Source organism: Mobula birostris, chromosome 15, assembly GCF_030028105.1.
Source record: "Mobula birostris isolate sMobBir1 chromosome 15, sMobBir1.hap1, whole genome shotgun sequence".
NCBI lineage: Eukaryota > Metazoa > Chordata > Chondrichthyes > Myliobatiformes > Myliobatidae > Mobula > Mobula birostris.
This window is the reverse complement of record NC_092384.1, coordinates 15,840,444-15,868,321: the sequence shown is the minus strand read 5'-3', so window position 1 is coordinate 15,868,321 and position 27,878 is coordinate 15,840,444. Positions and strand designations below refer to the sequence as shown.

The 27,878-nt window shown below is 40.1% G+C and overlaps 1 protein-coding gene across 4 annotated transcripts in view; it reads right to left on the bottom strand.

The window, feature by feature from the left end:
• Positions 1-589: 589 nt before the first annotated feature.
• The window catches only part of csnk2a2b (casein kinase 2, alpha prime polypeptide b), a 44,325-nt gene continuing 17,036 nt past the window's right edge, over positions 590-27,878 (bottom strand). Inside the window, exons 3-11 of one of the 4 annotated variants that reach the window (XM_072279364.1) lie at positions 16,939-17,040; positions 11,814-11,864; positions 11,586-11,645; positions 10,693-10,776; positions 8,601-8,711; positions 6,536-6,637; positions 4,668-4,768; positions 4,115-4,263; positions 591-2,539 (exon numbers count right to left, since the gene is read on the bottom strand). In XM_072279364.1, coding sequence (XP_072135465.1) covers positions 2,460-2,539; positions 4,115-4,263; positions 4,668-4,768; positions 6,536-6,637; positions 8,601-8,711; positions 10,693-10,776; positions 11,586-11,645; positions 11,814-11,864; positions 16,939-17,040 — 840 coding nt within the window. In that variant the 3' untranslated portion in view covers positions 591-2,459. Of the gene's footprint in view, positions 2,540-4,114; positions 4,264-4,667; positions 4,769-6,535; positions 6,638-8,600; positions 8,712-10,692; positions 10,777-11,585; positions 11,646-11,813; positions 11,865-16,938; positions 17,041-27,878 lie in introns of all 4 variants that reach the window. The other 3 variants (XM_072279365.1, XM_072279366.1, XM_072279367.1) reach the window with 3 other exon arrangements.

Genomic DNA, 27,878 nt, shown 5'->3' with positions numbered 1-27,878 from the left:
AACACATTCCTGGCCTCAGAAAATTAGATTGATTTGGTTTATTTTTTAAGTTACAAAACAAAATGTTGAGCACAAAGTTGAAGAGCAGGGAGTTACTTTGCATGCTATAAAATTGTGTAGTAACTGAAAGCAAAAACCTGGCAGTTTCATTGTCTAAAATGTAAAAATAAGCTTAATTTTAAGCATTATTATAAACAGGAAGAACAGAAGCAGCGAATTATTCAGCCCCTCACGCTTGTTGCACCATTGTGTTTCTCTTCCCACTTGTATTTCTGGCATTAAAACCCTACAAAAATAATTTCCCTTTGGCGCAAGGCCACTGTTTAAAATGTTAGGAATGATTTACATTGCATTAAGCATAATAAGCATTTTATTATTGTATCAGGCTCGAAGGGCCGAATGGCCTACTCCTGTACCTATTGTCTATCATCAGGCAAGTACTGGTGCTTCTGAAGTGTCAGTTTCACTTGGACCCTCAACTCTTTAAAAGCCATTCCCAAATTTGGGAGGTCAAATGCAAAAAACACACTAGTTGTGGTCATCATTGATAAAGGAACTGTAGAATATTTACATTGCTCAGTTTTTTTTATTCTGAACTTAAAAAGCTTACAGTAGTTTTATAATCCAAACACTTGTGTATAAATGCCAATGAATCCCACATCTTACTGATTTTGTTAATCTGGATTTCGGGATGGCAGCTGCCATAATCTGGAACATCACATCATTGTACCAACCCCACACAAACTCAGTCAACTGGTACATACTTAAAATGAAGCGCATTTTTGCTCTACTCCATGCACTACCTTGTAGCAGATGGGCTCAGGGAAAAGGATCATTTGCTCAGACAATTTGGACAAAACCCAAAGATACTTCTGAGGCACCACCTTCAGAATGACAACACAAGGTTTGCACCAGCAGTCAAGTTCCATTACTGTTGAGTGATTTTCTGCAGCCTCTAAAGCAGTAAATCTATTCCAACTGGGACTGTTGTTAAATAATCTGTTAAACAAAATTTGGAAAAGTCACACCACCATGCAGTTAAAGAAAATTAATTCAACATGCAAAATAATTTTGCTTAGCAGAAACCTTCCCAATTTCCTTTGTAAATATTAAAATTGTCTGCCAGTTTTAAATATGTACAATGTAACTTGATTGATTGGACTGTACACAAGCTTACACAGTGCTTTGTATTCGGTCTTAGCAAGTTTTAACAGTTTACCATGCTACTATAATTAAGTGTACATTTTGAAAACATTCTCATGCTCTCTTTTGAACTTCACATACATTTTCTCTAGACACTAAGTATATGCATTGCATCTGTATATTTTCAAGTTACATTATTCCCATCTACAGAATATACCCATATATCAAAGAAGTGTTTTTGTGACTAGCCTCTCCTCCTTCCACCTCAAGTCTTCAGCTCCTTTGCTGCACTAAATTGACCACCCACCCATTCAACAACTGCTTACATTTTTTTTGTACAGCATTTAACAGATTGTCTCAACAAAATCTTATGGGGCAGAACCCTAAACTATTTTTTTTTGTGACCTTCGTACCTGCACAACCCTTTATTTCCTCACGTGCACTTTGGTAAACCTGACATTTCTGAAGCCAACAGGGAAAGACTGAATAAAAACCACCAGTTAGCGTTACTTCAGGACACAGATTGGCAGTAAGATACACCCCCTGTAGCTAATGGTTCCATTCCAATCAACCAAAACTATGACACAGAGGTACATTTATTCACGTGCTGCTGCCAGAACAGGATTTATGACGGCACTAAACATCCCCTTGGACAACATTCTCTTTTACTTTCATTCAGGTCTGCCTCGATTACGTACACATTACTCCGGCATCCAATGAGGGACAATTGGAGAACCTCGACTTTCGGATGACAGCCAAGTGGCACTTCAGGATCTTTGCTGATCAGTTTACTTCCTAAAAACACAAACTCAAATTTGCAAGAGATCTGACATTTGAGAGAGGATCTCTTGAAAATAATTTTCTTTTTGTTTCAAACCCAAGTCACCAAGTGTCCCCAACTGATGAACTGTTGTGAGCAGTATAAACTTATTCTACCTTACCTTTAGAAATATTAAATGCATTTGGCAAAATTGATTTTATAGACAGACAGGAAAAAGGACAACAAGAAAATCTGATAATGGAACACATTCTAGGTATTTTATTACAATACAAAAAATAATATATAAATATACAAAAACATTGTAATTTTAGAACCAAAATCTAGTAAGTTGTAATTCTCTCCGAACATAAATGGAAATCTAAAATAAATGGATGTAGTACAGTGCTGCCACTGGGTTTAGGGTAAGCCATGGTCACCTGTGTTGCTGCAGTCACAAGTTCACATTTCCAGACTGTGTTAGCTCCTTGTTTGTCCAATGTCTCCCCTGTAAATCCGAAACTCCATCTTGCAAAATGAACTCTGCAGACACCAGGATTCACCGCACAGCTGCAGAAACACCAGGCACATGCGAGTTGTTATTCCGAGCACCATCCGAATGTTCCTTCAGAATTGGATCTGCAGTGGAGTGCAAAAAAAAGTCAAATAACTTAAGGCTAACGAGTCAAGTACCAAACTGACCATTGCATCCCAAAATTCAGCAGACTCAAAGAGTCTAGTTACTGAGACGGCATTGTGCATATGCACCAAATCTCTATTGTTGAATTACAGCAATCTAAAATCTTGCATTACATCAAAAGAGATAGCAGGATGGTACACCCGTGTTTCCTCCAAACTTGATAATTTTATCTCTATAAATACGACATCCAAAACTGCTGCATATCCTAAAAAAGTACACCAAGTCTGTTTAACCATCACCCTATGCTTGTTGGCCAAACTGCCTCAATTTTATAATCCTCACAGAAAATGATGTTTGCACCCAGTCTCTAACTACTCAGTTCCAGAACGCTATCAATGGTACTCCGATTGTAGTCTTTTCTCTGAAAACCTATTGACTGCATTTGTAGTTGTGCAATCAGATGCAAAAGCAGTAAAAAAATCCAGAAAATGTTAACCTCCTTCTCCAACTTTGCAGGCAAGCTTTTGATAGCTACTATTCTTTTTGTCGATATTGTTCAAGAGCTGCAAGGTATTCATTAGGAGTTGGTTTTGTTTGTTGTAAATGCAATGGAAATGACATCTTGTGATTCAGAACTATCTTTAAATATGACAAAATAGGGCCCAGTGAGTTGACAGCTGGAAATATTGCACATGAATTTGGACTGTCTAAGGAAGGATAAATTGCTACAGAGGGACTGCACAAAAGCTTCACCTGACACATTCTAGAGATGAGAGGTTTGTCCAGACAGATTAACTAGCCTGTGTTTACAATCCACTTGAACTTGAAAGAATGTGATGATACCCTTCTCAATCATACAAGTACCTAGGTCAATGTATGATATTGCACTGGCTCTGTTGTCCAGAACCATGGATCACAGTCATTAATGGGTTCACTATGGAGGACTGAGACAAAAATAAAATTTCAAAAGGTGGTGAATCTTTGTTCAAGAAAAGTATGAAGGTTTAATTACCAAGTATATCCAAGATAGAAATTCATATATTTTGTTAAATTAGAGGAATCAAGGGACACAAGTGTCAGTACAGGCATGTGGCACCGAGATAAAAGATGTGAATGAATGGAAGCACAGGCATGAGGCGCCAAATAACCTGCTTCCAGAATGCTGGAAGGAGGCAATTTTCCACCTCAGTTCTACATCTTTGATAGCATTTCCAATTTCTATTCTGGCACTTCTCAGATAGGATACGGTATAAATTTAATTATCTGGCTACATGGATATATGAGAAGTGAGGGGGAGGAACACTCATCATTGATAATAACCTTTTACCACAACACCAGCAATAAAAACTCCATTCAGCAAGAGATGGGGGTGAAGTACAGAAAGAGTGTCAATGTGCCCCCCTCCCAATTTTATTAAGTTGTGTGAAGTTGTAATACTACCAGATTACAATATATAGAAATACTACTTCCAGCAAATAGCCTGTGGCATACTGAGTACAGAAATTTTGAATAAAGTCGCAGCGCCCAGCTTTGAGAATTTCCGTAGTGCTAGTTATAATTATTCTTGTACTTACAGAAGTATGGATGTTCCATTGCTTCTTTAGCTGTGAGTCTCTGCTGATGATCATAACGAAGTAGTTTATCCAATAAATCCAAGGCTTCTGGACTAACCAGGTGCCGATTCTCACTGTGAATAAACTGCTCCCAACGCTTTCGAGAATGCCTAAGGAACAGCAAATGCTTCTTTAAAAGTGAATATGCCACATGAATGTGTTCTGGATACAGCTAAGAAAATGTCAAATAATGAGCATTTTAACATGTAGCTTATACAAAATGTAAATAGCCTCAAAATAAATCCATTTATTTTCCTCTTTAAAGCATATTCTCATTGAGAATCATATCACACATCAGATCCATCCATTTATTCTTTATCCCCATCTGGACTGCAGAACTCATTTCTGGTTCCAGTCTCTTGCTCAATACCTACATCATCTTAAACCAAAGGTAAATCAAGTTTCTGAAATTAACTTTCTAGTTCTTTTCCATCCCTGCAAAAACAAGTGTATACTTAATAATCAACACTGAAGAAATAATCTCAGATTTATTTTACTCAATTATTCAACTCACTGGCCAAGAGTATCATTAAACCGAGGGTCCAGTTCGATGTGGTATTTCTTGAGGTAGTCAAACAATTCATCAGTTCCTAAAACCTTGGCAATGCGAACAAGCTGGAAGGAAGAAAAGTCAAAAGTATCTTAACGTGCACTCAATGACAGCAGAATAACGTGATCCATTCATTGATTTTTAATGAAAGATCTCTGAAGAGACAATGGCCACCTACATTCACTTTTATAACTGTTGATGAGGCATACTTTTGAAAATAACTTAAGATCTGGGTTATCTGATTTGCATACAAATGCCATCATCCAGAGTTGGTACTTGATATAAGAAGAAAACTTCCTATCCTTAGTCACTTTCATTTGGAGAGCAACCAAATGAATATATTCTCCCTCAAGGGAAGATACATCAGGAACGCCTATCAGCTTTCTCCCCATTTTAAGAAAATGTTCCATTTTCTGTAGTATACAGGACATCTCCAAGGAGCGATGCTTCAAAAAGGCGGCATTCCCCCTCCCCCCCTCCCCCCCAGTCACTCAGCTCATGCCCTGCTCTCATAGCTATCATCAAGAGGAAGGTACAGAAACCTGAAGGTACACAATAAACGAATCAGGAATAGCTTCTTCGCCTCTGCTATCCGATTTCTGAACGGACATCGAACCCATGAACTCCACCTCATTACTTTTTCTATTTTTGCACTATTTATTTAACTATTTTATATATATTTACTGGCTTTTTTCTATCATTATGTATTGCATTGTACCACTGCCACAAAGCAACAAATTTCACAACATATGCCAGTGATATTAAATCTGATTCTTTGTTTACTATATTTTAAGCAGGGTTACCTCCAAACACTTGTTTAATGCAGAAATATTCAGAATATCAGCATGTTAGATTGACAAGTGTGCCACCTAGTTCCACATTAGTTATTAGTTTTGAAGGAACTAAAACTACTTGTAATGTTCGACTTGATACCATGGTGACCATTACTGTTTCCAAGTTGTACACACCAACTATTGTCTTACAATCGAGGAATTTCTTTGAAACCACAAGATTTTGATTGGAATACAAAGCAAGATTAAATGTTTCACTACTTGCAAAACCTAGGGCAAATTGAAGTTTGAAGCAACAATGGAGGATGTTCAAGGCAAGTGTCAGCTGAGATTACACAAGTTAGGGTTCCACAATAGTGGGTCTCTGCTGAAGTGCTTTAGATAGATCAGGTCAAAAAATGAAGTTTTCCAACAGTGAAGAAACTCATTTTGCAAAGGATTTTGACAATTCTCACTGAATTGCAGTCTTGTGAATAATGGGAAAGTAAACCCTGGGAGTTTGGGGCAACAGAGTTTGATTCTTAAGAGAATGCAAAACCTTATGCAATCCTGTTTAAGGAAAAATTAAGCAGTTACATTGTTAAAAATAAATGTGAAACAATGTCCTAATGGTGACATTGAATTAAAATCAACAAGCTGCACTTGACAGATGCTACCTGATGTGACTGAAAATTGATTCAGTGAAATGAGCAATCTACATTAAGATCCAAAGCAAACAGCAAATCTTAGCATGGCATCTGTTTTAAATATGAGACGATTTCCAGCCAGTCACTTTCTGGCAGGGAGCGTTGAGCTATTGAACACCTTCCCCATGCTCTTAGCCGACACCAACAGTATTTGTCCTCCAGTCTCAACAGCTTGAGACATTCCCCTTGTTAGCTGCAACCCTTGAGATTCCCTGGAAATTAACACGCGTTTCATTTCTAATTTTTCTGATCCTAATGAAAATCATTTACATGAGACAGTAACAATTCTCTTTCCACAGATGCTGCCCAACTTGTCAAATGTTTGTGTTTTCTGCTTTCAGCATCAAAAGCCTACCTGGTCATAGTTATCATGTCCATGAAAGAATGGCTCCTTACGAAATATCATACTGGCCAACATACACCCCAAACTCCACATGTCAAGGCTGTAATCATACATCTGAAAAAAAATAAAAGGCAGATTAGGGTACTGGTTAGGCAAAACAAAAATTGAATTAAAAACCATAGTATCTGGCATGACTTGCGTTTACATTGCCCAGAGATTTTTGACTGAGGTTGAGTCCAATTATGGCAAGGTTCACCCACAAGTTTCAATTAAAGACTTACATATACAATAAATCGATTTGTATGAATGGTATGCAAGACAAGATTTTTACTGCACCTCTGTACATGTGATAATAAACCAATTTACCAAAGAGTAACAGATGAATTAAATCTCAAAGGACAGAGCAAATGCAGTCTCTTTTCCCCATGGAAAAGGAACAAAAACCTAGAGAGCACAAGTTTATGACGAGTTGTAAATGATTTAAAAGGGATCTAAGGGGCAACATCCTCACACAGGATGGTGCAGATATGGAACAGGCAGGTACATATGGATAAACACATGGACATGGGCCAAACACAGGCAAACAGGTGAGCACCTTAGTTAACAAGAATGAGGAGGCTGAAGGACCTGTTTCCATGCTGGATTACTCTACCTCAGCAGTGGAAGAATCAGCAGCTTTAGATCCCTGAGTATTAACATATCAGATGATCTGTCCTGGGCCCATCAATAGATGCAATCACAAAGGCAGGCAGGCCAGCATCTTTACTTCCTAGGAGGTTTGGCAGGTTACTGAACACTCTCAAACTTTTACAGACATTGAAAGTATCCTGACTGGTTACATCACGGTTTAGTATGGAAATATGAGGAATGCAAGAGGCTGCAGAGAGTAGCGGACATAGCCCAATATATGGTTCCCATCAGTAGAGCTACACAAGGTGCTACCTAAAGGCAGCACCACTTATCAAACCTTGCCACCATCTTGCAGCTGGTACAGAAGCCTTAAGTTCCACACTATCAGTTCAAGAATAGCCATTCAGTTACTGAACCAATTAGCCCAACCCTAAACATTACAGTACTGCAACACTCTGACAGCTTTGATCAGCCTGCATTGTATTGGATTTTATAAATATGGGTCTGCAGATGCAGAAAATCCAGAGCAAAACACACAAAATGCTGGAGGAACTCAGCAGGTCCGGCAATATCTATGGAAATGAATAAACAGTCAGCATTTTGGCCTGAGATCCTTTTTCAGGACTGTATTGGACTTTTTTTTTTTGCTTTAATTAATGTTTTTTCTTTGTTAAAATTGTGTACAATGTGTTTAATTTATGTTTTGTGAATGCTGTTTATCTGACATAATGCTGCTACATGCAAACTTTTCACTGCACCTGTGCATATGACCATTTACTTTGACTTGATATTGTAATCAAATTAAAACAAATGCATTTATAATATCCCCTATATGTCATTTTATTCCTTAAATTATCTTATTTCACCAATAAGACAATACAGAAACAAACAACTATAATAAAGTCCACCCCTTTCTATTCATTCACTCTCAAATGTTTCAAGTTAAGCATTCCAATTAACATGTTACTAATTGGCCCTTTGACAATTTGCCTTAGGATGGCAATGTTCAAACTTCTAGTCAGGTAATAACTCAACTTTTACCACACAACAAAAAAAATATGAAAAAACATGCAGGATTTGTTTTAAATGGAATTTGTGGTTTTCATTTAAGAAATGCATAAAAAGGATCAGACTATGAAATAGAGTTTGCATTCCAAGTAACTAAACATGGCAAGTTAAGGTTGGAAAGAAGCCACTGTCAAGAAAGCCAAAAGAAGAGTAATTGGGATTGCTCTCAAAATAGCTTGGATATAGAAGGGAATAGGGGGCTGGGGAAGGGAACCTTGGTACTTTCATGAAGAATGAGAGTGACACAGAATGGGGAGGCAAGAGGAGAAAATGGGAACCAAAGTGCAGCAAGAGAGACATTGAACTATGGCCCTCCGCTCCAGCAGGACATTACAATCTTAATAAAGCATAATCCAGGATTCACTGTTTCTAGTTGTACCTGGTAGTCAACTAGCAGCTCGGGACCTTTGAAATATCTGGAGGCCACTCTAACATTGTATTCCTGCTCAGGATGATAGAACTCAGCCAGCCCCCAGTCAATTAACCGAAGCTGTAAAATAAATTGGGATAGTCAGTCAAATATCATGTGACGTGCTGGAGCTACACGAATTGCTGTAGCTTGTCCATTCACCTTCCACTGGCATTCTTCAAGAAAAGACAAAAATGGACAGAAACAAAACAAAAACAAGAAAAATTCCGCAGATGCTGAAAATTCAAATCAATGCACACAAAATGTTGGAGGAACTCAGCAGGTTAGTCAGCATCTAGGGAAATGAATAACAGTTAATGTTTTGGGGCTGAGACCCTTCATCAAAAACAAAACACTTAAATCAAACACTAGATGGAGCCAGCATACTTTTTAAACACATACAGGTTTCCACAACAATGTGCACAACAGAACTCAGACTCAGCCCAAACTGTTTCCAAAATGAGCCACAATATTGATATCACAATTCCTCTTTGGAAATGAATTGACTAATTAACTGACTTTTCAACAGGAATGGAATAGGTTTACATTTCATAGATTGAGCATAGCCAAAAATAGGAAGGATCATGTCTACATATCAACCGCAAAGAAAAATTTGAAGAATCTACTATGCTATATTTATAATCATAAGAATCTTTACATTCCTGCTCCCCTGTCTCCCACTGACTATTGAGAGTATATAGTATCATCCCATGACTACATTTTTCTTGCTTCCAAGCTTAACCCATACTGCTTCACTGGATGACCTTCTACAGAACACCTTCTCTAAATACTGCTGTGACAGTCTCCCCATACTACTCCCACACCTATTTTACATCGTTCTCTATTGTGCCTGAAGCATCTGAAGGGAACTAAAAGGTGAAGTATCGATTGAGGAAGGCCCAGTATTGTTAGAAGGAAGAGGGAGAAATGCAAGTACAGAATCTGGGCAGAATTGAGAATGAAAAATTCTGGGGGCCTTCAAATGGTGAGAGGAAGGCAGATGCAAGGAATCCAATCTCACCAGAATGTTGACTGAATTAGAGTTATTGATTATAATGAGAGGTGGGATAAATTTGGTTTGTTTTCTCTGGAATGGAAGTTGAGGAATAACCCTAACAGTGTATTAGTGCCTATATGGCTTACCTTTTTGTATACTTATTCAATAAAAAGATTTAAAAAGAAAAAGAGGATTAACCAAATAGAAGTTTATAAAATTATGAGAGGTATTAATGGAAATGTTAAATTCTAGAGGGCATAAATTTAAGGTAATAGGGAGGGGTTTAAGGATAAGTGAACAGTGAGATTTATTTAAATACAGAATAGCAAATGGCTACAATGCAGAACTACTGCCTGTCCAGGGGTGGGAGGATGGCAAGTAGAGAGAAAGAGGAGCAGATAGGATACTGATATTTGAGGGCAGTTAGTGTGCAAGGAATGGATCATGTACAGGTACATGGGATAGTTAATTCAGTGTCATGGTCTGCACAGACATTGAGCTGAAGGGCATATTCCTCTTGACACCATTTTGTTATATCAAATAGTCAGTAGTATTACAACTTCCTACCAAATAATAACCAAATTTTGTCTCCCACATGATCAGTTCGGAGCTCCAACACTGGAAACAACAGCACATTTTCAAGTTACTAACATTAAAAGGGAATTTCCTCAGTAGTATCACTGGAAACAAGCATGATTTTCAATTTGTTGATACAAAAAATTAACCAAGAGTAAACATAAGTTGAAATGCCATCATAAAATACAAGACCCGCACAAGCATGTACTTATGAGGTATGCACGTTTCAGTGTCCCAGGTTTAAAAAATTTGATTCACTTCAATAGATGCTTCACCTGAAGCCTTGTATAAACTTTCTGACAACAGCTTAGTGCAACACATTACAAAGGACCATACTGAATACAATTTGATCAACACATTTAGTCATTGACTTACCATACAAGGCAGCATTTAGTAGTAGTACTTGCAGGTTTCCTTTATTATGCTGCGGTCTGCCCACTAACCCCAATAAAACTGCTGAAGCAACCTAACCTGCAGTCATTCTCATACCTTTCTCTGGGTATGGTCGATCATCACATTATGCGGCTTCACGTCCCTGTGCATAATGCCCATACTGTGGCAGTAGTCCAAGGCCTATAAGAACAAAAGTATTAAGCAATGAGTAGTACAAGTTCATGCCTGTGTTTTGCACCCTCCCATTCTGCTACCACAATGTAATGTGGACAACATGCTTCATGTCTCAAGCTGGTTACCAGCTGTTCCAGAGCAACCAATCTTCAGAATGGAATAACTGGCTTCCAATTACCACAATTACCTAGAAGTACTACAGGAAGCAAACAACAACAACAAAAAAATCAATATCTGGGGATTGCTGTGACCTGTCAAACTAATGCTATTCACAACATAAATTCCCTTGAACTTCACTATAATCAAATATAACCTAACAGAAGGAACTTAATTTCAGTTTTGTTGTTGGACATGTTAGTGTTAAAATGAGAGACAATGTATCATTAGCATTTCTATCGTTTCCATTTTGCCCTGTGATTCATCAGTGCATGCTTTCAACAGTGGGAAGAAAGCACCACATTCCTACATTGGCAGAGGGAAGGGAAGAGAAGCGTTTGCTCTCAACCAGACCAGATGAAGCTCATATTGCTTTATCCAGAAGTGAGGGGCTTGCCACCACTTGAATGTCAATCACTAGCTGGACACCCACCAAGTGATGCAAACATTGGTGTGGGAGGAGCCTGGGGCCCACGCCAGTCTCTGTATAGAATTAGTTCCTGCCAAAGAATCATCTGTGAATGGTGGTGGTGGTGGGGAGGGCACTGACACAGCAGGGATGACCTAAAAGGGAACAAAAGCAGAAAGAAGCTAGAATACAGAATCAATAAACACAATTCAATTGATTAGCTGGAAGAATCTTATGGCTTGTAACTCACCTTAAGAATCTCATACATGTAGAACCGGATATCATAATCCACCAAGATCTGATACAGTTGCTAGACAAAGAGAGGGGAAAAAAGGGATGGCAGGAAATGTGGTAGGGTGAGATTGGAGGAAAATTCAGCATGTGTTAGTAAAGCTGTACGCAAGTGCAAACCAAACAGTAACATCAGTAAATGCAAGAGCTGCTCTGATTATACATACACATAAATCTACAAACTCACCTTGAAATCAGTGTTATCAATGTGCTCAAAAACAAGAGCTGGAGTCCTCGACTGCAGAAAGAACAAGATCACTGTGTAAGATACAGCATATAGCTGAAGGCACAATGTGCCAGGAATCAACTTCATGATTTACCACAAATAGTCAATAGAAACTGCTACAGGCAATAAAGTTTATAATGTCATAGTGGTCAATATTACCTACTGTGAAGTAGAGGTTAAAAATACATTTCAGAATGTCAGTTTGGGTTAGTCCCTTGTTAAGCCAGTGGCCCTCTCCATTTAATGGATTGTGCAATTAACTCTCTCAATCAGATATGCTTCATCAGCTCCCAGGATTCTGTAATTCTGCTCTCAGACTAGCCACCAGCTAAAACCAAAGAACAAGTCAAGACAACTCCTCCTTCTTGTTGCTCCTTTACCATCTCGCAGCCAAGGCTAAAACTGACCTGAATGATCTTTTGAGCATTATGCTTCATTGTGTACATAAATGATGCACATCTTGTTCCAGAACATTAACATGTTTAGAAGAAATAGTAGAAATTTAAGACTGGGAAGGAAGAAAAACCCAAAAGACAATACTGTTCATCCCTCAGTTTCAACCACGTTCCACTGAACAACCAATAGGTGGACTGAAGAGATGCTTTAATCCAGGTCACTGAACTTTTCTACTCCTCACTTTGAGGGATAAATTGGCAAAAGGCAGAATATAGGTGCGTATGTGTGTAGGAAGTGGGGGGCTGCATTTGATCAGAACATCAGGATTTTATTTTATTTAGAGATACAGCACAGTAACAAATAACCTGTGCTGCCCTATTAAAACTACGTGACCAGTTAACCCATATGTCTTTGAAATGTGGGAGGAAAAAGACCAGAGCACTCAGAGGAAACCCACATAGTCAAAGGGAGAATGTACAAACTCTTCAGAGAGTGGCACAAAATTTGTGAGGAGAATGCCTTCCAGTCTACCTTCTCCTTGGGACCTGTGGCTTTGGGTTGCCGCAGGCTCAGTCCCACTTGCATTGACCATACTCTGTGGTCAGAACTGACCAAGTTGAAGGTGCTGTAGGCTTCTGTGTTGATCACACAATTACGCCATTTTGTTCTTACGAGGATGTAATCGAGCTGTTTCCTGTAGATGGAGGCTCTGTTTACATATGTTCACAGTTTACCAGCTCGCTTCTTGAATTGTGTGTTGGCAGCAATGAGACTGTGTTCCTGGATGAAATCAACTAAATATTGTCCATTTTTGTTGGTAAAGTCTTGGTATGAGTATGGAACATCTTCCAGTCTGATTAAAATCACCAAGCACAGCCAGGAAGTTATGTGCCGGGATTGAAGTGATAGCTTCGTGAAGTTTACTGTAGAAGGCCTCCACCTCCTTCTCCTCGCTGCTGTTGTGCAGAGGGTAACAGATGATGACAGAGGTCACCGGGTTTCCGTCGAATTCCGCAGTAAGGATTCTGTCACTGACTGAGACTACACCCCTCAGTGCCTCCTTCGCCTTGCTGTTCACCATCAGCCCTACTCCACCTTGTGCTGACATCGTCGTCGGCTCTCTCCACGTGGACGAGGTGATGAGATGCATCCCCTCTACCTCTGTGAACCTTATCTCTTCATCAGGGTGTACACAACGGTGTTCCTGGATCCCCAGGATGGAGAGCTTGTAGCTGCTTGCCTGTGATGCCAACTCTGTGCATCAAGGCAAGAGGCGAATGGTGTTTGTGTTGAAGGTTGAGATGATCGTTTTTACCTTACAACGCCCCCCTTGTCAGACTCAACCCTCCCCGTGGGGTTTGAGGTTGCATCTTCATACTGCCTGTCTAGGCCAGGGTCTGGGCATTCCGGAGAGTTCCTGAGCCCTCCCGGCTCTGGAAGTATAGGGTTTGTTGGGTTGTCTGTCATCATAATGCCTTACAAGGCATGAAACGGAATACTGAATGGCGCGCCACTCCTCACACAGACAGTAGGTGGCCGTTGACTCACAAAGAGTTCATCCGCCCTTTGACAGGTTTTGTTTTCAGTCCTGCTGGGTGCCTACACACCCTCCTCCCTGGTTAACCAAAGTGCACCAGGGGGTGTGCCGGTTGGAAGGCATTCTCCTCACAACCTATTCTTCAAGCCCAGTACACAGTGGAGGTGAGAAATCACTTCGGCCCACTGGAAAGGGGGGGGGAGGAAGAGACTGCCACCGACCGCTATCAACATCTCATAGACGCACACACAGATGCAACAGAGAGTTTGCCTACTGTGAAGCAAATCAAGAAGAGTCGGATCTCGAAACATCCTGACGTTGTCGCAGCAAGAAGTGTGGTTAATGCTTGTCATGCCGAACTTAGAAGGAGCAAATCAGAAGAGCTAAGAGACAAGTTCAAGACAGCGAAGAAGAATCTCTTTGCCACCTACGACTGACTGAAGAAAGAGGAACTAGCTGAGAGGATTAGAGAGATAGAAGCTGCTAATGAAGACATGCAGCATGGAGAAGCATGGCGCCTAGTCAATGAGATCAGTAGACGGAAGAAGTCCCCATCAGGTCAAATAAGTGGTAAAACACCAGAGGACCGGGTTTAACCACTTTAAGAACCTGCTGGGAAGCCCTCCAACGATCAGGAAGAAGAGGACATACCCACGATACTAATGCAAGTCGAAATCGATGGTGGCCCATTCACCATTGAGGAACCGAAGGCAGCCAAATATGCACTCAAACAGGGCAGGAGCACTGGACCAGATGGGATACCACCAGATGTCCTGAAGAACTGTGACCTGGATGACATCTTGCTGGACACATGTAATATGGCACTGATAAAAGGCGACAAACCAGAACAGTGGTCACTCTCAAACATTATCCCAGTCCCCAAGTCTGGATCCCTCACAAAGACAGATAGCTACCGCAGAATCAGCTTGACCTGCATCTTAGCAAAGTTATGCAATCGGATGATCTTGAACAGGATTCGCACCGCTATTGACCCTAAGCTAAGATTCAATCAGAATGGTTTTCGGCAGAAGTGCACAACAGTAATGCAAATACTTGCTTCCGTAGGATCATCGAGGAAGTCAAGAAGGACAATCTACCAGCCGTGTTTACTTGCATTGATTTTCGCAAAGCTTTTGACTCCATTCACCGAGGTAAAATGCTGAAGAGCCTGAAAGCTTATGGAGTGCCAGACCAACTACTGAGAGCAATAGAGTCCAGCTATACCAAAACCATGGCGAAAGTTGTATCACCAGACGGAGAAACAGCAGTGTTCGAGCTCCTAGCTGCTGTGCTGCAAGGAGACACTCTGGCACCCTACATCTTTATAATCGTCCTTGATTACGCTCTGCGACAAGCTACCAAAGATCATGCCAAGCTTGGTTTTACCATAAAACCAGGGCAAACCAAAACGGTCAGACCAGTTACGCTCACAGATCTCGATTTTGCAGATGACATAGTCCTGCTCTCTGACCAGATGGAGGAAGCACAGCAGCTACTGACAGAAGTAGAAATTGCATGCAATAAAGTTGGACTTCACCTAAGCGCTAAAAAGACAGAGTACATGGCGTTTAACTGTGACGAAGGTACTCTAAAAACCGTACAGAATGATACCATTAAGAAAATTTGACTACAAGTACCTAGGGTCAAGAATGATGAGTTCGGAGAAGGACATAAAGATACGGAAGGCGCTGGCGTGGAGGGCTATGAACGACATGAAGGAAATCTGGAAGTTGAACCTGACCAGAGGGCTTAAAGAGAGGATTTTCATAGCAGTCAGAGTCCATTCTCACGTACGGATGCGAGACGTGGACACTCACCAAGACGATGCGAAAGTCTCTAGATGGTTGCTATACACGAATGCTCCGGATGGCTACAGCACATAATGAACGTCGAGCTCTATAACAACCTACCGATGCTCACCACTAAAATCGAGGCAAGAAGACTGCAACTAGCGGGGCACTGTCTTGCCATCCTGAGCTACCTGCCAGCCTAGTCATCATATGGGAGCCCAAGCATGGGTGGATGAACCCTGGGCGCCCTCCCAAGACTATGGGCAACACGCTCCTAAAAGACAGCGGCTTGGCTAATGTAGATGAACTGAACACACTGATGAGGGAGAGGGAGAAGTGGAGAGTCCATCATCGTGCCCGACACTGGCCCCCTAACCCTGAGTCGACGTAGTAGTAGTGGCGCAAAATTTAATTTGCAGTTCTAGTTTATTGTATAGCCAGCTGGTGGTGTAGTGGCATCAGCACTGGACTTTGAGGAGAGTGAATCCGGGTTCGAATCCGGGTTCAAATCCGGCCAGTTCCTTGCACACTTTGAAGAAATGGCAAGGTGGCCACCCAACGTGGCACAAGGTGCGGAGAAAAACAGAAGAAAAGTTTACTTTATGTACACTAGTATATTGGGATCTGCCATCTTATAAAGGGCCAGATCATTACAGAACCATGCTGCTTCTCTGCTTAAATGTTTCTTGCTAGTGAATGGGATAGCTGTCAATTAAAACTCAAAGTAGAAAGTTATGATGCAAGAATGGTGGATTTTGACAAAAGCAACAACAAAGCCTGTACTTTAAGTAATCACACCATACTGAACTCTACATTTTCATTAACACTTGACAGACACTATTAGCATTGTATAGTAAAGTCAGGGCAAATAAAACAATAAAATTGGAGACACTGAACAATTTTAAAAAATGTTATCCTGGAACCAATTAGACCTTATGCTTTCAAAAATCTTCTTAAGTCACTTAACTCTGTGATTAACATATGCAATATTCTCATATGATCCAAAATGGTAGCTTTTACACATAGCAACAGTGATAAGATAAACTATTATTATTGAAAGGGGAGGAAATGAAAAATCGTATGTAACTTGGTTATCCCTAATAAATCCCTAATATCCATTTCAACTAAACCAGATCGAGGTTCTAGTTTAATACTTCACCAAATGAAAGTGCTCTGACTTGATAGTGCTTCAGGGTGTCACTCAATGTGGTTGTGCATTGCCATGGGATTGCCTCAATGCTACAAAATAGCATGCAATGCAATATCATCTGAGCAAAGTAAACCTCTGCAAACATGCATTTTCATAAAGCTGAATGGCAAGGCTTACTTTTAATCTGGAGAATATGTCAACACAGTTACTCACCACAGGGTCCTTTACCACATCTAGCAGCTTGATGATATTGGGACCCCCACGGAGATTTTCCAGTATCTTGATTTCACGCTTTATCTTCTTCTTTTTCACAGGCTGTAAAATAATATTTTTTTAAAATAAGGAACCAGTTGCAAAGAGAATAACCAACAGACTGAGGCATTGCTCAGAAGGCAGGCATTGATATCCTTGCAAAGATAAATTCTGTAACTTTGCTGAGTCACTGAATAAGGTTTAAATAACTGAGATCAGTGTCTTCATATTCCTTACTTTGTATTTCAAACACTATTGTGTGCTCAAGCAGCAGCAAGGCAACCTGGAGACTTGCCGGCTATTATGTGATGCAACTCTCAGGTCTGGCAGAATTAATTCTTTTGACCCAGAGTAACTTATAAATCTGTCATGGTGTCCTTCTCAAATAAGGCTCAAAATGATCTAGTTGAAACAGCATAATTTTAACTAGTCAGGAAAGAAGTGACAAAAGAAACTAAAAGCACAAAGTTCTCTGAATGCACATGGTATCGCTAACATGACTGGTGAATTAATAGCACAAGAAGAAATAAATATGATCTTATGGACATAGTTGCAAATTGATGAGAATTCAATATTCCAGAATTCACTTTTAGAACTGATAAAAGAGACCCATTAAATGATGGGGTAAAAGGCAAAGAAAAGGAAGAATATCAGCTCAGAAAACCAAATAGTTCACAAAACCTGAGTGTAACTAAAGAATGCTGGGGGGGGCGGTGGTGATGGAGAAAGAAACATTGGTGGAGTTGTGCAACAGCCCTTCCTTCCTTGCAAGGCATGAAAATGCCCGACGCAAGCCTCTCATGGTCTGAGGCGACGTTCCCTCCCTTCCCTTCCTCCCTTAATTGACAGTACTTTTATACAGAGCATTATAGTCTCTCGTACAGTTGGTCCCATTTAGTCTGGAATTATATTCTTGGTCAGTATACTGAGGATCTAATACTAAAAGAGGCCATTTATCAGGAAATGAAAAGGATTAATTAATAATCAGTAATTAAGGTGTCTTTCTGGAGCAATGATCACAAATGACAAATGTTTAAAAAGAAACACAGAACTATTAGTTCAATCCAAAAAGTGTTTCTTAAATCTGAACAATTCAAAGTACAAAGCTGTGCGCTATTGCTGCAGATTGAGAATCTACATTACAAGAATTGACAGTAAACAAGGTTAACAATTCTAGAATGTTTACAAATTGTACATATTACCAAAAGGGAATAAGAATTAATATTGGTGTCGTTAATATTGGTGTCATGATAGGTGTCATGAAATCTGTTTTGTGGCAGCAATACACTGTAATACCTAATAAAACTATAAATTACAATAACATATAAAAAATAAATTAAATAAGCAGTGCAAAAATAAAAAGAGCAACAATATTGAGGTAGTGTTCATGAGTTGATTCACTGTCTGCTCAGAAATCTGATGGCAGAGAAGAAGCTTTTCCTAAAATGTTGACCATCTGTTTTCAGGCTCCCGTATCTAAATTTTCTGCACAAGAGTTCAAAGAGGAAAAAAAAATGCAGAGGTGACTATGAAGTTAAAGACTGTACAAGATTAAAAAGGAAAAAATGTTTATAATATTAAAAAGAGCAGCAAGCTCAAAGACTAGAAGATTTTGGAATTCAGTGGACCAAGAAATTAATAAGGGGAAAGCACAAAGAGCAGAAGTTAACTAGAAATATAAAGCTTCTACGGAAAGATTGGAGGGATATTTGCAATTTTCCAGTTGTCTGGAACCATCTCTGACGCTAGTGATGCTTGAAAGATCGCTATAAAAGTCTCCGCAACCTCTTACAGAGCCCTGGGGTGCAATCCATCATAGACCTTTCAGCTTCCTAAGCAACTTCTCCTTAAAAGTGACTACACCTGCCCCTGACTCTCTAATTTCTAGCCCATTGCTGCTATCTTCCACAGTAAAGTTCGATCGAAAATACTTATTTGTTTGTAATTTTGCCCCTATTGTTGCATATCCAGCAATTTTTTCCAGTAGTCAGAGTATTTTCTTTCTATATATCTGTTTAAAAAAACCCTTCTGGTATCCTTTATATTATCCTTTCTCCTCTTACTGCTTCTCCTCTCCTCCCCCAGTTCTGTTGGTTTTTAAGATTCCTGCTGCATTTTGCAATATCGTATGCCTTCTCTTTTTGCTGCTTTTGACATTGCATGGCTGCCATTTGCCTCATCCTCCTTTTACAATGCTGCTACTTCTTTATTTAGCGATACAATGCAGAACAGGCCCTTTCAGCCCAACAAGCACCACCCAGCAACCATAGCCTAATCACAAGACATTTTTCTAAAAAACAAAGCACAATTAACCTACTAACTGTTATGAATTTGAACTATGGGAGGAAACCAGAGTACCTGGAAGAAACCCACACAGTCATGGGAAGGATGTACAAACTTCTTACAGACAATGCCAGAATTAAACTCCGAGCTGTAATAGTGTTGCGCTAACTGCTACGCTACTATGGTACCCCCTTTGGCATGAAATGATCTTGTCTTCCAAATTACTCCCAAAAACTCTTCATCCCCATCACCCAAAGCATGCCCTCTTCTCATTGTCACCATTAGGTAGCAGGTACAGAAGCCTGAAGGCACACACTCAGCGATTCAGGAACAGCTTCTTCCCCTCTACCATCTGGTTTCTAAATGGACTTCGAACCCATGAACATTTACCTCACTTTTAAAAATTATTTCAGTTTTTTGCACTATTTTTAATTTAACTATTTAATATACATATATACTTAATGTAATTCATTTACTTTTTCTATATTTATCAAGTATTGCATCATACAGCTGCTACTAAGTTAACAAATTTCACAACCTAGATTCTGGAAAAACTCCGGCCATTGCTACTCCAGCATCACCTCTGCTCAGGTCCCACTCCAATCAACTTTGGCAAGCTCCTCTCTTATGTCTCTGCAATTTCATTTACTCTATTCTAATACTGATGTATCCAATTTCAACTTCTCCCTCTCAAATTGCAGGGTGAATTCTGCCATATATTGATCAGTGCGTCCCAAGTGTTCTTTAATCTTCATTCCCTAATCAAATCACCAAATCCAGAATTGCCTTTTCCATAAGGGGCTAGATCATGTACTGCTCTAAAAAGCCACCTCATTGGCATTATACAATTTCCTTCTCTTGAGATGCAGCATCAACCTGATTTTCTTAGCTTATCTGCATATTAAAGCCCACCATGACTACCGTGAGCACTTGGAGGTGTATGACTTACAGGGATACCAGACAAATGAAGGAAATTTGAATCAGAGAATGAGGATAAGGCATGGGGGGTGGTGGGGGAGAATGGTTGCTTCTAATTAACAGAGTTCCTCCAGATTCTTTGTTGAGACCACATCTTTTCACTTCATGTATTAATGATATGGATTAAGGGACTGATGGCACTGTGGTCAAGTCTGCAGACGATACCAAGATAGGTGGAGGGGCAGATATTGCTGCCGAGGCAGGGTGTTTGCAGAAGAACTTGTATAGGTTGGGAGAGTATGCAAAGAAGAGGCAAATGGAATACAGGGTAGCAAGTGTGGGGTTGTGTACTTTGGTAGGAAGGATAAAGGTCTAGATTATTTTCTCAATGGTGAGAGAATTCAGAAATCAAAGTGGTAAAAAGATTTGGGAGTCCTTGTTCTTGATTCCCTTAAGTTAATTTGCAGGTTGAGTCACAACCAAAAAGGCAAATGGTAGGAACGGTACAATTCATTTTTAGAGCAACATAAAAGCAATATTTATACAAGGCATATTTCAGACTGCATATAGAAAATTGAGAGCAATTTTTGGCTCTATATCCAAGGATGGATAAGCTAGCCCTAGAAGGGATACAGGAGGTTCACAAGAATAATCCCAGGAATGAAATGCTAAATTTAGAAGCATTTCATTTCTCTGGGCCTATACTCATGAAGCTTAGAAGATGAGGAGATATCTCATTAAAACCTACTCGATACCAGAAGGCCTGAATAGAGTGGACCATGAAGAGCATGTTGGCACCTCAAATATAATACTATAATATATAAAAACAGGGGTGGAGTTCAGACAACTTTGGTGCTGCCTGTAAGGAGTTTGTATGTTCTACCTAGGACCACATGGGTTTCCTCCCACAGTCCAAAGATGTAGCAGTAGGTTAATTTGTCATTGTAAATTAGCCAGTGATTAGGCTAGTGTTAAATATGTTGGTTGCTGGGCAGCACAGCCAATGGGGCCAGAAGGGCCTGCTCTACACTGTCTCTCTAAATCAATTCCAAATTAGTAGATATTAGTGCAAGTTTCTTACTGAATGAAGTGGGGGGGGGGGGGAGGGGGTGGAAGTAACTGACAGGTGAGAAAACAAGACACAAGATGTTGGTGTGCAGAGGGACCTGTGTCTCCTTACATGATTCATCCAGAAAGTTGACATGCAGGGCATAACAAGCAATAATTAAACTGAGGAAAGATATTGCAGCAGAAGGATTCCACAATGCTTCAATAGATTTGATTCCTGAAGGTTTGTCAAATGAGAGATTAAATTGACTGAGCTTCTACTTAAAGGTCAGAAAAAAGTGAGAAATGAGTAATGAACAAAAGTTTTATGACGTGTGAAGGGCAGCGCAGAGTTAACATTTCCACTGGCAAGGGAGCCTAGCACCACAGAACCCTCAAAATTAAAACTTGCCCATTTAGGGCAGATGACAAGAAATCTCTTAACACCAATGATAATCTTCCATCATTGGCCTTAAACCATTAGAGCTGCTGTCACTGCAGTCAGATAGACAGCATGCCCTTAATTACATGGATTACCGAAATACCCCACACAGCTGCACCACATCTCTGTAGACCAGGTTTGCAGCTCTTTAAGATGGCCTACTGATCCCAAGGTCATGCAATTACAATATCACAATAATTCAAGACATTAATTTTTGGTTAATTTTGCTGAGATTAGATGGGTGCATATAATGAATTCTGTGGCTTCCTGGTAAAAAGGGCACTAACAGCTCTATGTACACTTTCTAAAAAGATGCTATGGTGACAGTGTTAATAAACATCAGCTAAAAGCAAAAAGCCAGTTCCCAATATGTACAAAGTGCAGGGTAATTATGAGGAAGCTGAAAGCTGTATTAACTAGGCTAGTCTTCATAAGAGTGCCAAATCTGACTTGCACATGCAAACTAGCTACTCCCAGCTGCAATGATCTTGAATCCAAATGCCAACCATTTTATATCTGACAGATGAACTGATTTCCATAGCATTTAATGCCAGCAGTCAACTGCAGTCAAAATTGTTCAATGACAGTGAAATATGTAGAGTAACACACATAAAATGCTGGAGGAACTCAGGTCAGACAACATCTGTGGACAGGAATAAACAATCAACATCTTGGGTCAAGGCCCTTCATCAGGACTAATTTTTGTACAGTATGTGTATATGTATGTAAATATGTAGACCTATTTGTACAAAAAGGGGATTAGAATTAAATATTCATATTTGTCCCAGAGTGCGGCAACACTTGCGGGCTACCGCCAGCATATCCTTGGCTGTGTTGGTCGTTAACACAAATGATGCATTTCATGTTTCAGTGTACTGCATATGTGATAAATAAATATAAATCTGAATCTACTCATCACATTCATATTGAACTCGTGTCTAAAACTCAGTATGTTAAAGACTCTTGGATAAGTCTGAAAGTGGTGGCAACTCCTTTGTTATTTCACAAACCAGCAACTGGTGCCAACAGGTTTCTGCCCAATGCATACACTGCATGACAGAATCAGTCACATGGAAATATGCAGAATGGGACTCATAGGGCAAACAGAATGGGATGAGTTGGAAGAAAGTAAGAAATAAATACCAACTAAAAAGAACTTCTACTATTGGATCAAGTATTGTTTAAATGAAACACAGATGGCATCTGGTTGAGTTAGACTTACCATCATTAGAACTACTGCACTGAACCCACAACCTTGCCTCATTTTGCTGATGGCAAGCTTTCCTGGAATTATTTTATTTAAAAAGTCAAGCTTGAAAAACCACTAAAAATAAAATGGTCTGAAATACCTCATTCTCCCCACCCAATATATACTGGGATATTGCAATCAGATTTAGTTAGAAGAAAAAGAAATCACGTGAACTCCATCCTCATCATGTTCCTTTGCTCACATTTGCTGAGCTAGTTCAATTACAGATCCATGAGTTGCTTCAACTAAATCAGGCATTCTAAGATAAAACACAACTCCAGCAAAAAAAACCAAACAGAAAATGCCTTTTAAAAACGCAAACAACTTCTTGCTTTTCATAACAGCTCTGACTTTGGTAGTGGGTTTAGTTTTTTTTTTGTATAACAAAAATTATTAAGGTTGAACAAGTTAGGTCTTTATTCTTTGGAGGGTAGAAGGTTGAGGGGGGACTTGATAGAGGTATTTAAAATTATGAGTGGGATAGATAGTTGACGTGGATAGGCTTTTTCCATTCAGAGTGGGGGAGATTCAAACAAGAAGACATGAGTTGAGAGTTAAAGGGCAAAAGTTTAGGGGTAACATGAGGGGGAACTTCCTTACTCAGAGAGTGGTTGCTGTGTGGAATGAGCTTCCAGCAGAAGTGGTTGAGGCAGGTTCGATGTTGTAACTTAAAGTTAAATTGGATAGATATATGGACAGGAAAGGAATGGAGGGTTATGGGCTGAGTGCAGGTCGGTGGGACTAGGTGAGAGTAAGAGTTTGGCACGGACTAGAAGGGCCGAGATGGCCTGTTTCCGTGCTGTAATTGTTATATGGTTATATGTTATATAGTTATATTTCAATATTATAATTTAATCTAATTTTTTATGAATACAGGGTTTGTGATTGTAACTGTATTTTTAATATAATGTATTTGGTACTATTTTGTTTCTTTTGACTTATAACATAAGTATTCTTGTATTCTGTATTCCTTTATGTAGTAACTAATAAAAATATTGAAAGAGAAAATGCCAAGTAAACAAAATTTAAAAGAAATACATTGCCAATGTAATACTGTTTGAAATGACACAAACTGGTAACCTGAAATAAACAGCACTCTTTTCTTTATGACCTTTCATTTTACTGTGAACCTAATCATTGGGATCACTAAATAGTTTAGTGTTTTGCTAATTTAATGGCCTTCCCACTGAGATCTCAATTAACCTGCTACATTACATGCTGTGTTACCCAATGCCAATCCACATTTGTTCTGCATCCCAGAATCATTTGAAAAACACTCTTCTGATGGTGTCAACTGTTCACTGTGGGATGGCTCTATGGGCAACTGGTGCTCTCCACCACAGAACACCCCTCAATCATGTGAACCTTCACAGTGAATGTCAACAGGCTAAACTCTCGGGGACAAAGAAAGGATCAAACCAGAGCTCAGTTCAGCACTCATTCACAGTGCACACAATGCAATCTAAACAATCCCATCCTTTTGCTTCTAACTTGTGCCTACAACACCAGACGACATGTTTCTTACTGCCTTATGAGCTAAAATCTATTACATGATGATTAAAGTCCCCATTTCCACTCCCTCCTTGCCCTTGAACTTAAAACAGTAACTACTCAAACAATGGTTTAATTTCATGAATAGGAGTTTTACTGTTCAAAAAAATAAACACAACTATACCCGTGCCCTAAGCAGAATTTGCTAGAGCTGTTCAGGAGGGTTTATACTAATTTGGCAGGAGGATGGGAAGTGGAATGATAGTGCCAAGGATGGGGTATTTGGTTTACAAACAGAAGCAGTGTGTAGTGAGACTCCTAGCAAGGAGAAGCTGATGATGGGGAAAAACTGTGGTCAACTGGATGAGCTGCAGTGTAAAAGGTAGACAATATCGAAAAGGGTGAATACAAGACTGAAGTAGTTATATTTGAATGTGCGCAATATACAGAATAAGGTAGATGAACTTGTAGCACAGTTACAGACTGGCATGTATAACGTCATGGGCATCACTGTATTATGGCTGAAAGAAGATTATAGCTGGGAGCTTAACGTCCAGGGATACACATTGTACTAAAAGGACAGGCAGGGAGACAAAGGGGGTGGATTAGCTCTGTTGGTAAAATGAAATCAAATCATTAGAAAGAGGTGACATAGGGTTGGAAGGTGAACTGCAAGGGTAAAAATACACTGATGGGAGTTATATACAGATCCTTAAACAGTAGTAAAGATGTGCTCTACAAGTTATAACAAGAGATAGAAAACGCATGCCAAAAGGGCAATGTTACAATAGCAGTAGGGGATTATAAAATGCATGTAGATTGCAAATTACATCAGGTTGGTACTGGATCTCAAGAAGGAGAATTTGTAGAATAACTACAAGGTGGCTTTTTAGAGCAGCTCATGTTTGAGCCCACTAAGGGATCGGCTACTCTGGATTGTATGTTGTGCAATGAACTGGAATTAATTAGAGAGCTTAAGGTAAAGGAACCCTTCAGAGGCAGTGATCATAACATGATAGAATGGACCCTGCAATTGAGAGGGACAAACTAGAGTTGGGTATATCAGCATTACAGTGGAGTAAGGGAATTACAGAGGCACAAGAGAAGAGGCTGGCACAAATTGATCATAAAGCAACACCGTCAGGGATGACGGCAGAGCAGCAATGGCTGGAATTTCTGGCAGCAATTCAGAAATCTCAAGATATATGCATCAAAGAGAAAGTAGTATTCTAAAGGCAGGATGACATAACCATGGCTGACAAGAGAAGTCAAAGCCAACATAAAAGCCAGAGAGCGAAAAAAAAAGTGGGAAGTTAGAGGTCTTGGAAGCTTTTAAAAACCAACCAAAAGCAACTAAAAAAGATGGAATAATGAGGTATGCTAGCCAATTACATTTATAAGGATACCAAAAGTTTCTTCAGATAAAGTGTAAATAAAGGCAAGAGTAGATGTTGGTCCACTGGAATATGCTGGAGAGGTAGTAAGGGTGAGGGGAAGGAGATGGCAGGATGAACTGAATAATGTATATCGCATCAGTCTTCACTGTTGAAGACACCAGCAGTATGCCGGAAGTTTGAGAGTGGCAGGGGGCAGAAGTTTGAAACTGCCATTACTAGGGAAAAGGTTCTAGGAAAACAAAGCTCTGAAGGTAGATAAGTCACTTGACCAGATGACTGAAAGAGGTGGCTGAAGAGTTTGTGGAGGCATTAGTAATGATCTTTCAAGAATCAACTGATTCTGATAAAGTTAAAGGGCAATTTGTCTGACATCAGCGGTTGAGAAGATGTTAGAAATGATTGTTTAGGATAAACAGGATAAAATAGGCCATAGTTAGCATGGTTTCCTCAAGGGAAAATCTTGCCTAACAAATCTGTTGGATTTCTTTGAAGAAATAGCAAGGATAGACAAAGGAGAATCAGTTGATGATTTGTACTTGGATTTTCAGAAGGCCTTTGACAAGGTGCCACACAAGTTTGGTACACAAGTTAAGAGCCCATGGTATTACAGGAAAGATAGTAGCATAGATAAAGCAAGACACTTTATCAAAGTTGCTGGAGAACGCAGCAGGCCAGGCAGAATCTCTAGAGGTACAGTCGACGTTTCGGGCTGAGACCCTTCGTCAGGACTAACCGAAAGAAGAGCTAGTAAAAGATTTGAAAGTGGGAGGGGGAGGGGGAGATCCAAAATGATAGGAGAAGACAGGAGGGGGAGGGATGGAGCCAAGAGCTGGACAGGTGATTGGCAAAAGGGATATGAGAGGATCATGGGACAGGAGGCCTAGGGAGAAAGAAAAGGGGGAGAGGGGGAACACCCAGAGGATGGGCAAGGGGTATAGTCAGAGGGACAGAGGGAGAAAAAGGAGAGAGAGAGAAAGAATGTGTGTATATCAATAAATAACGGATGGGGTACAAGGCAGAGGTGGGGCATTAGTGGAAGTTTGAGAAGTCAATGTTCATGCCATCAGGTTGGAGGCTACCCAGACGGAATACAAGGTGTTGTTCTTCCAACCTGAGAGTGGCTTCATCTTGACAGTAGAGGAGGCCATGGATAGACATGTCAGAATGGGAATGTGATGTGGAATTAAAATGTGTGGCCACTGGGAGATCCTGCTTTCTCTGGCGGACAGAGCATAGGTGTTCAGCGAAGCGATCTCCCAGCCTGTGTCGGGTCTCACCAATATATAGAAGGCCACATCGAGAGCACCGGACACAGTATATCACCCCAGCCGACTCACAGGTGAAGTGTCGCCTCACCTGGAAGGACTGTCTGGGGCCCTGAATGGTGGTAAGGGAGGAAGTGTAAGGGCATGTGTAGCACTTCCATTGGCTGATTGGCAGAAGGCAGGAGTGGGAATAAAGGGAGCCTTTTCTGGTTGGCTGCTGGTTCCAAGGGGTCTATGCTAGGGCCGCTTCTTTTTATGTTACATGTCAATGACTCGGATAACGGAATTGATGGCTTTGTGGCCAAGTTTGTGAACAAAAAGAAGATAGGTGGAGGAGCAGGTAGTTTAGAGGAAGGAGAGAGGCTACAGAAGGACAGATTAAGAGAATGGGCAAAGAAGTCGCTGATGGAATACAGTGTATGGTCCTAGCCTTTGGTACAAGAAATAAATGCACAAACATTTTCTAAATGGATAGAAAATACAAATATCTCGGTGCAAAGGGATTTGGGCGTCCTGGTGCAGGATCCCAAAAGGTTAATTTGCAGGTTAAGTTGGTCGTGAAAAAGGCAACTGTGATGTTAGTATTGATTTAGAGAGGGCTAGAATATAAAAGGATGCAATGTTGAAGCTTTATAAAGCATTGATGAGACCTCACTTGGAGTATTGTGAACAGTTTTGGATCCCTTAATCCAAGGACGTTGGACAGGATTTAAAGGAGGTTCATGAAAATGACTCCAGGATTGAAAGGCTTTGAGTGTTTGATTGCTCTGGACCTCTACTCACTGGAATTCAAAAGAGTGATAGGTGAC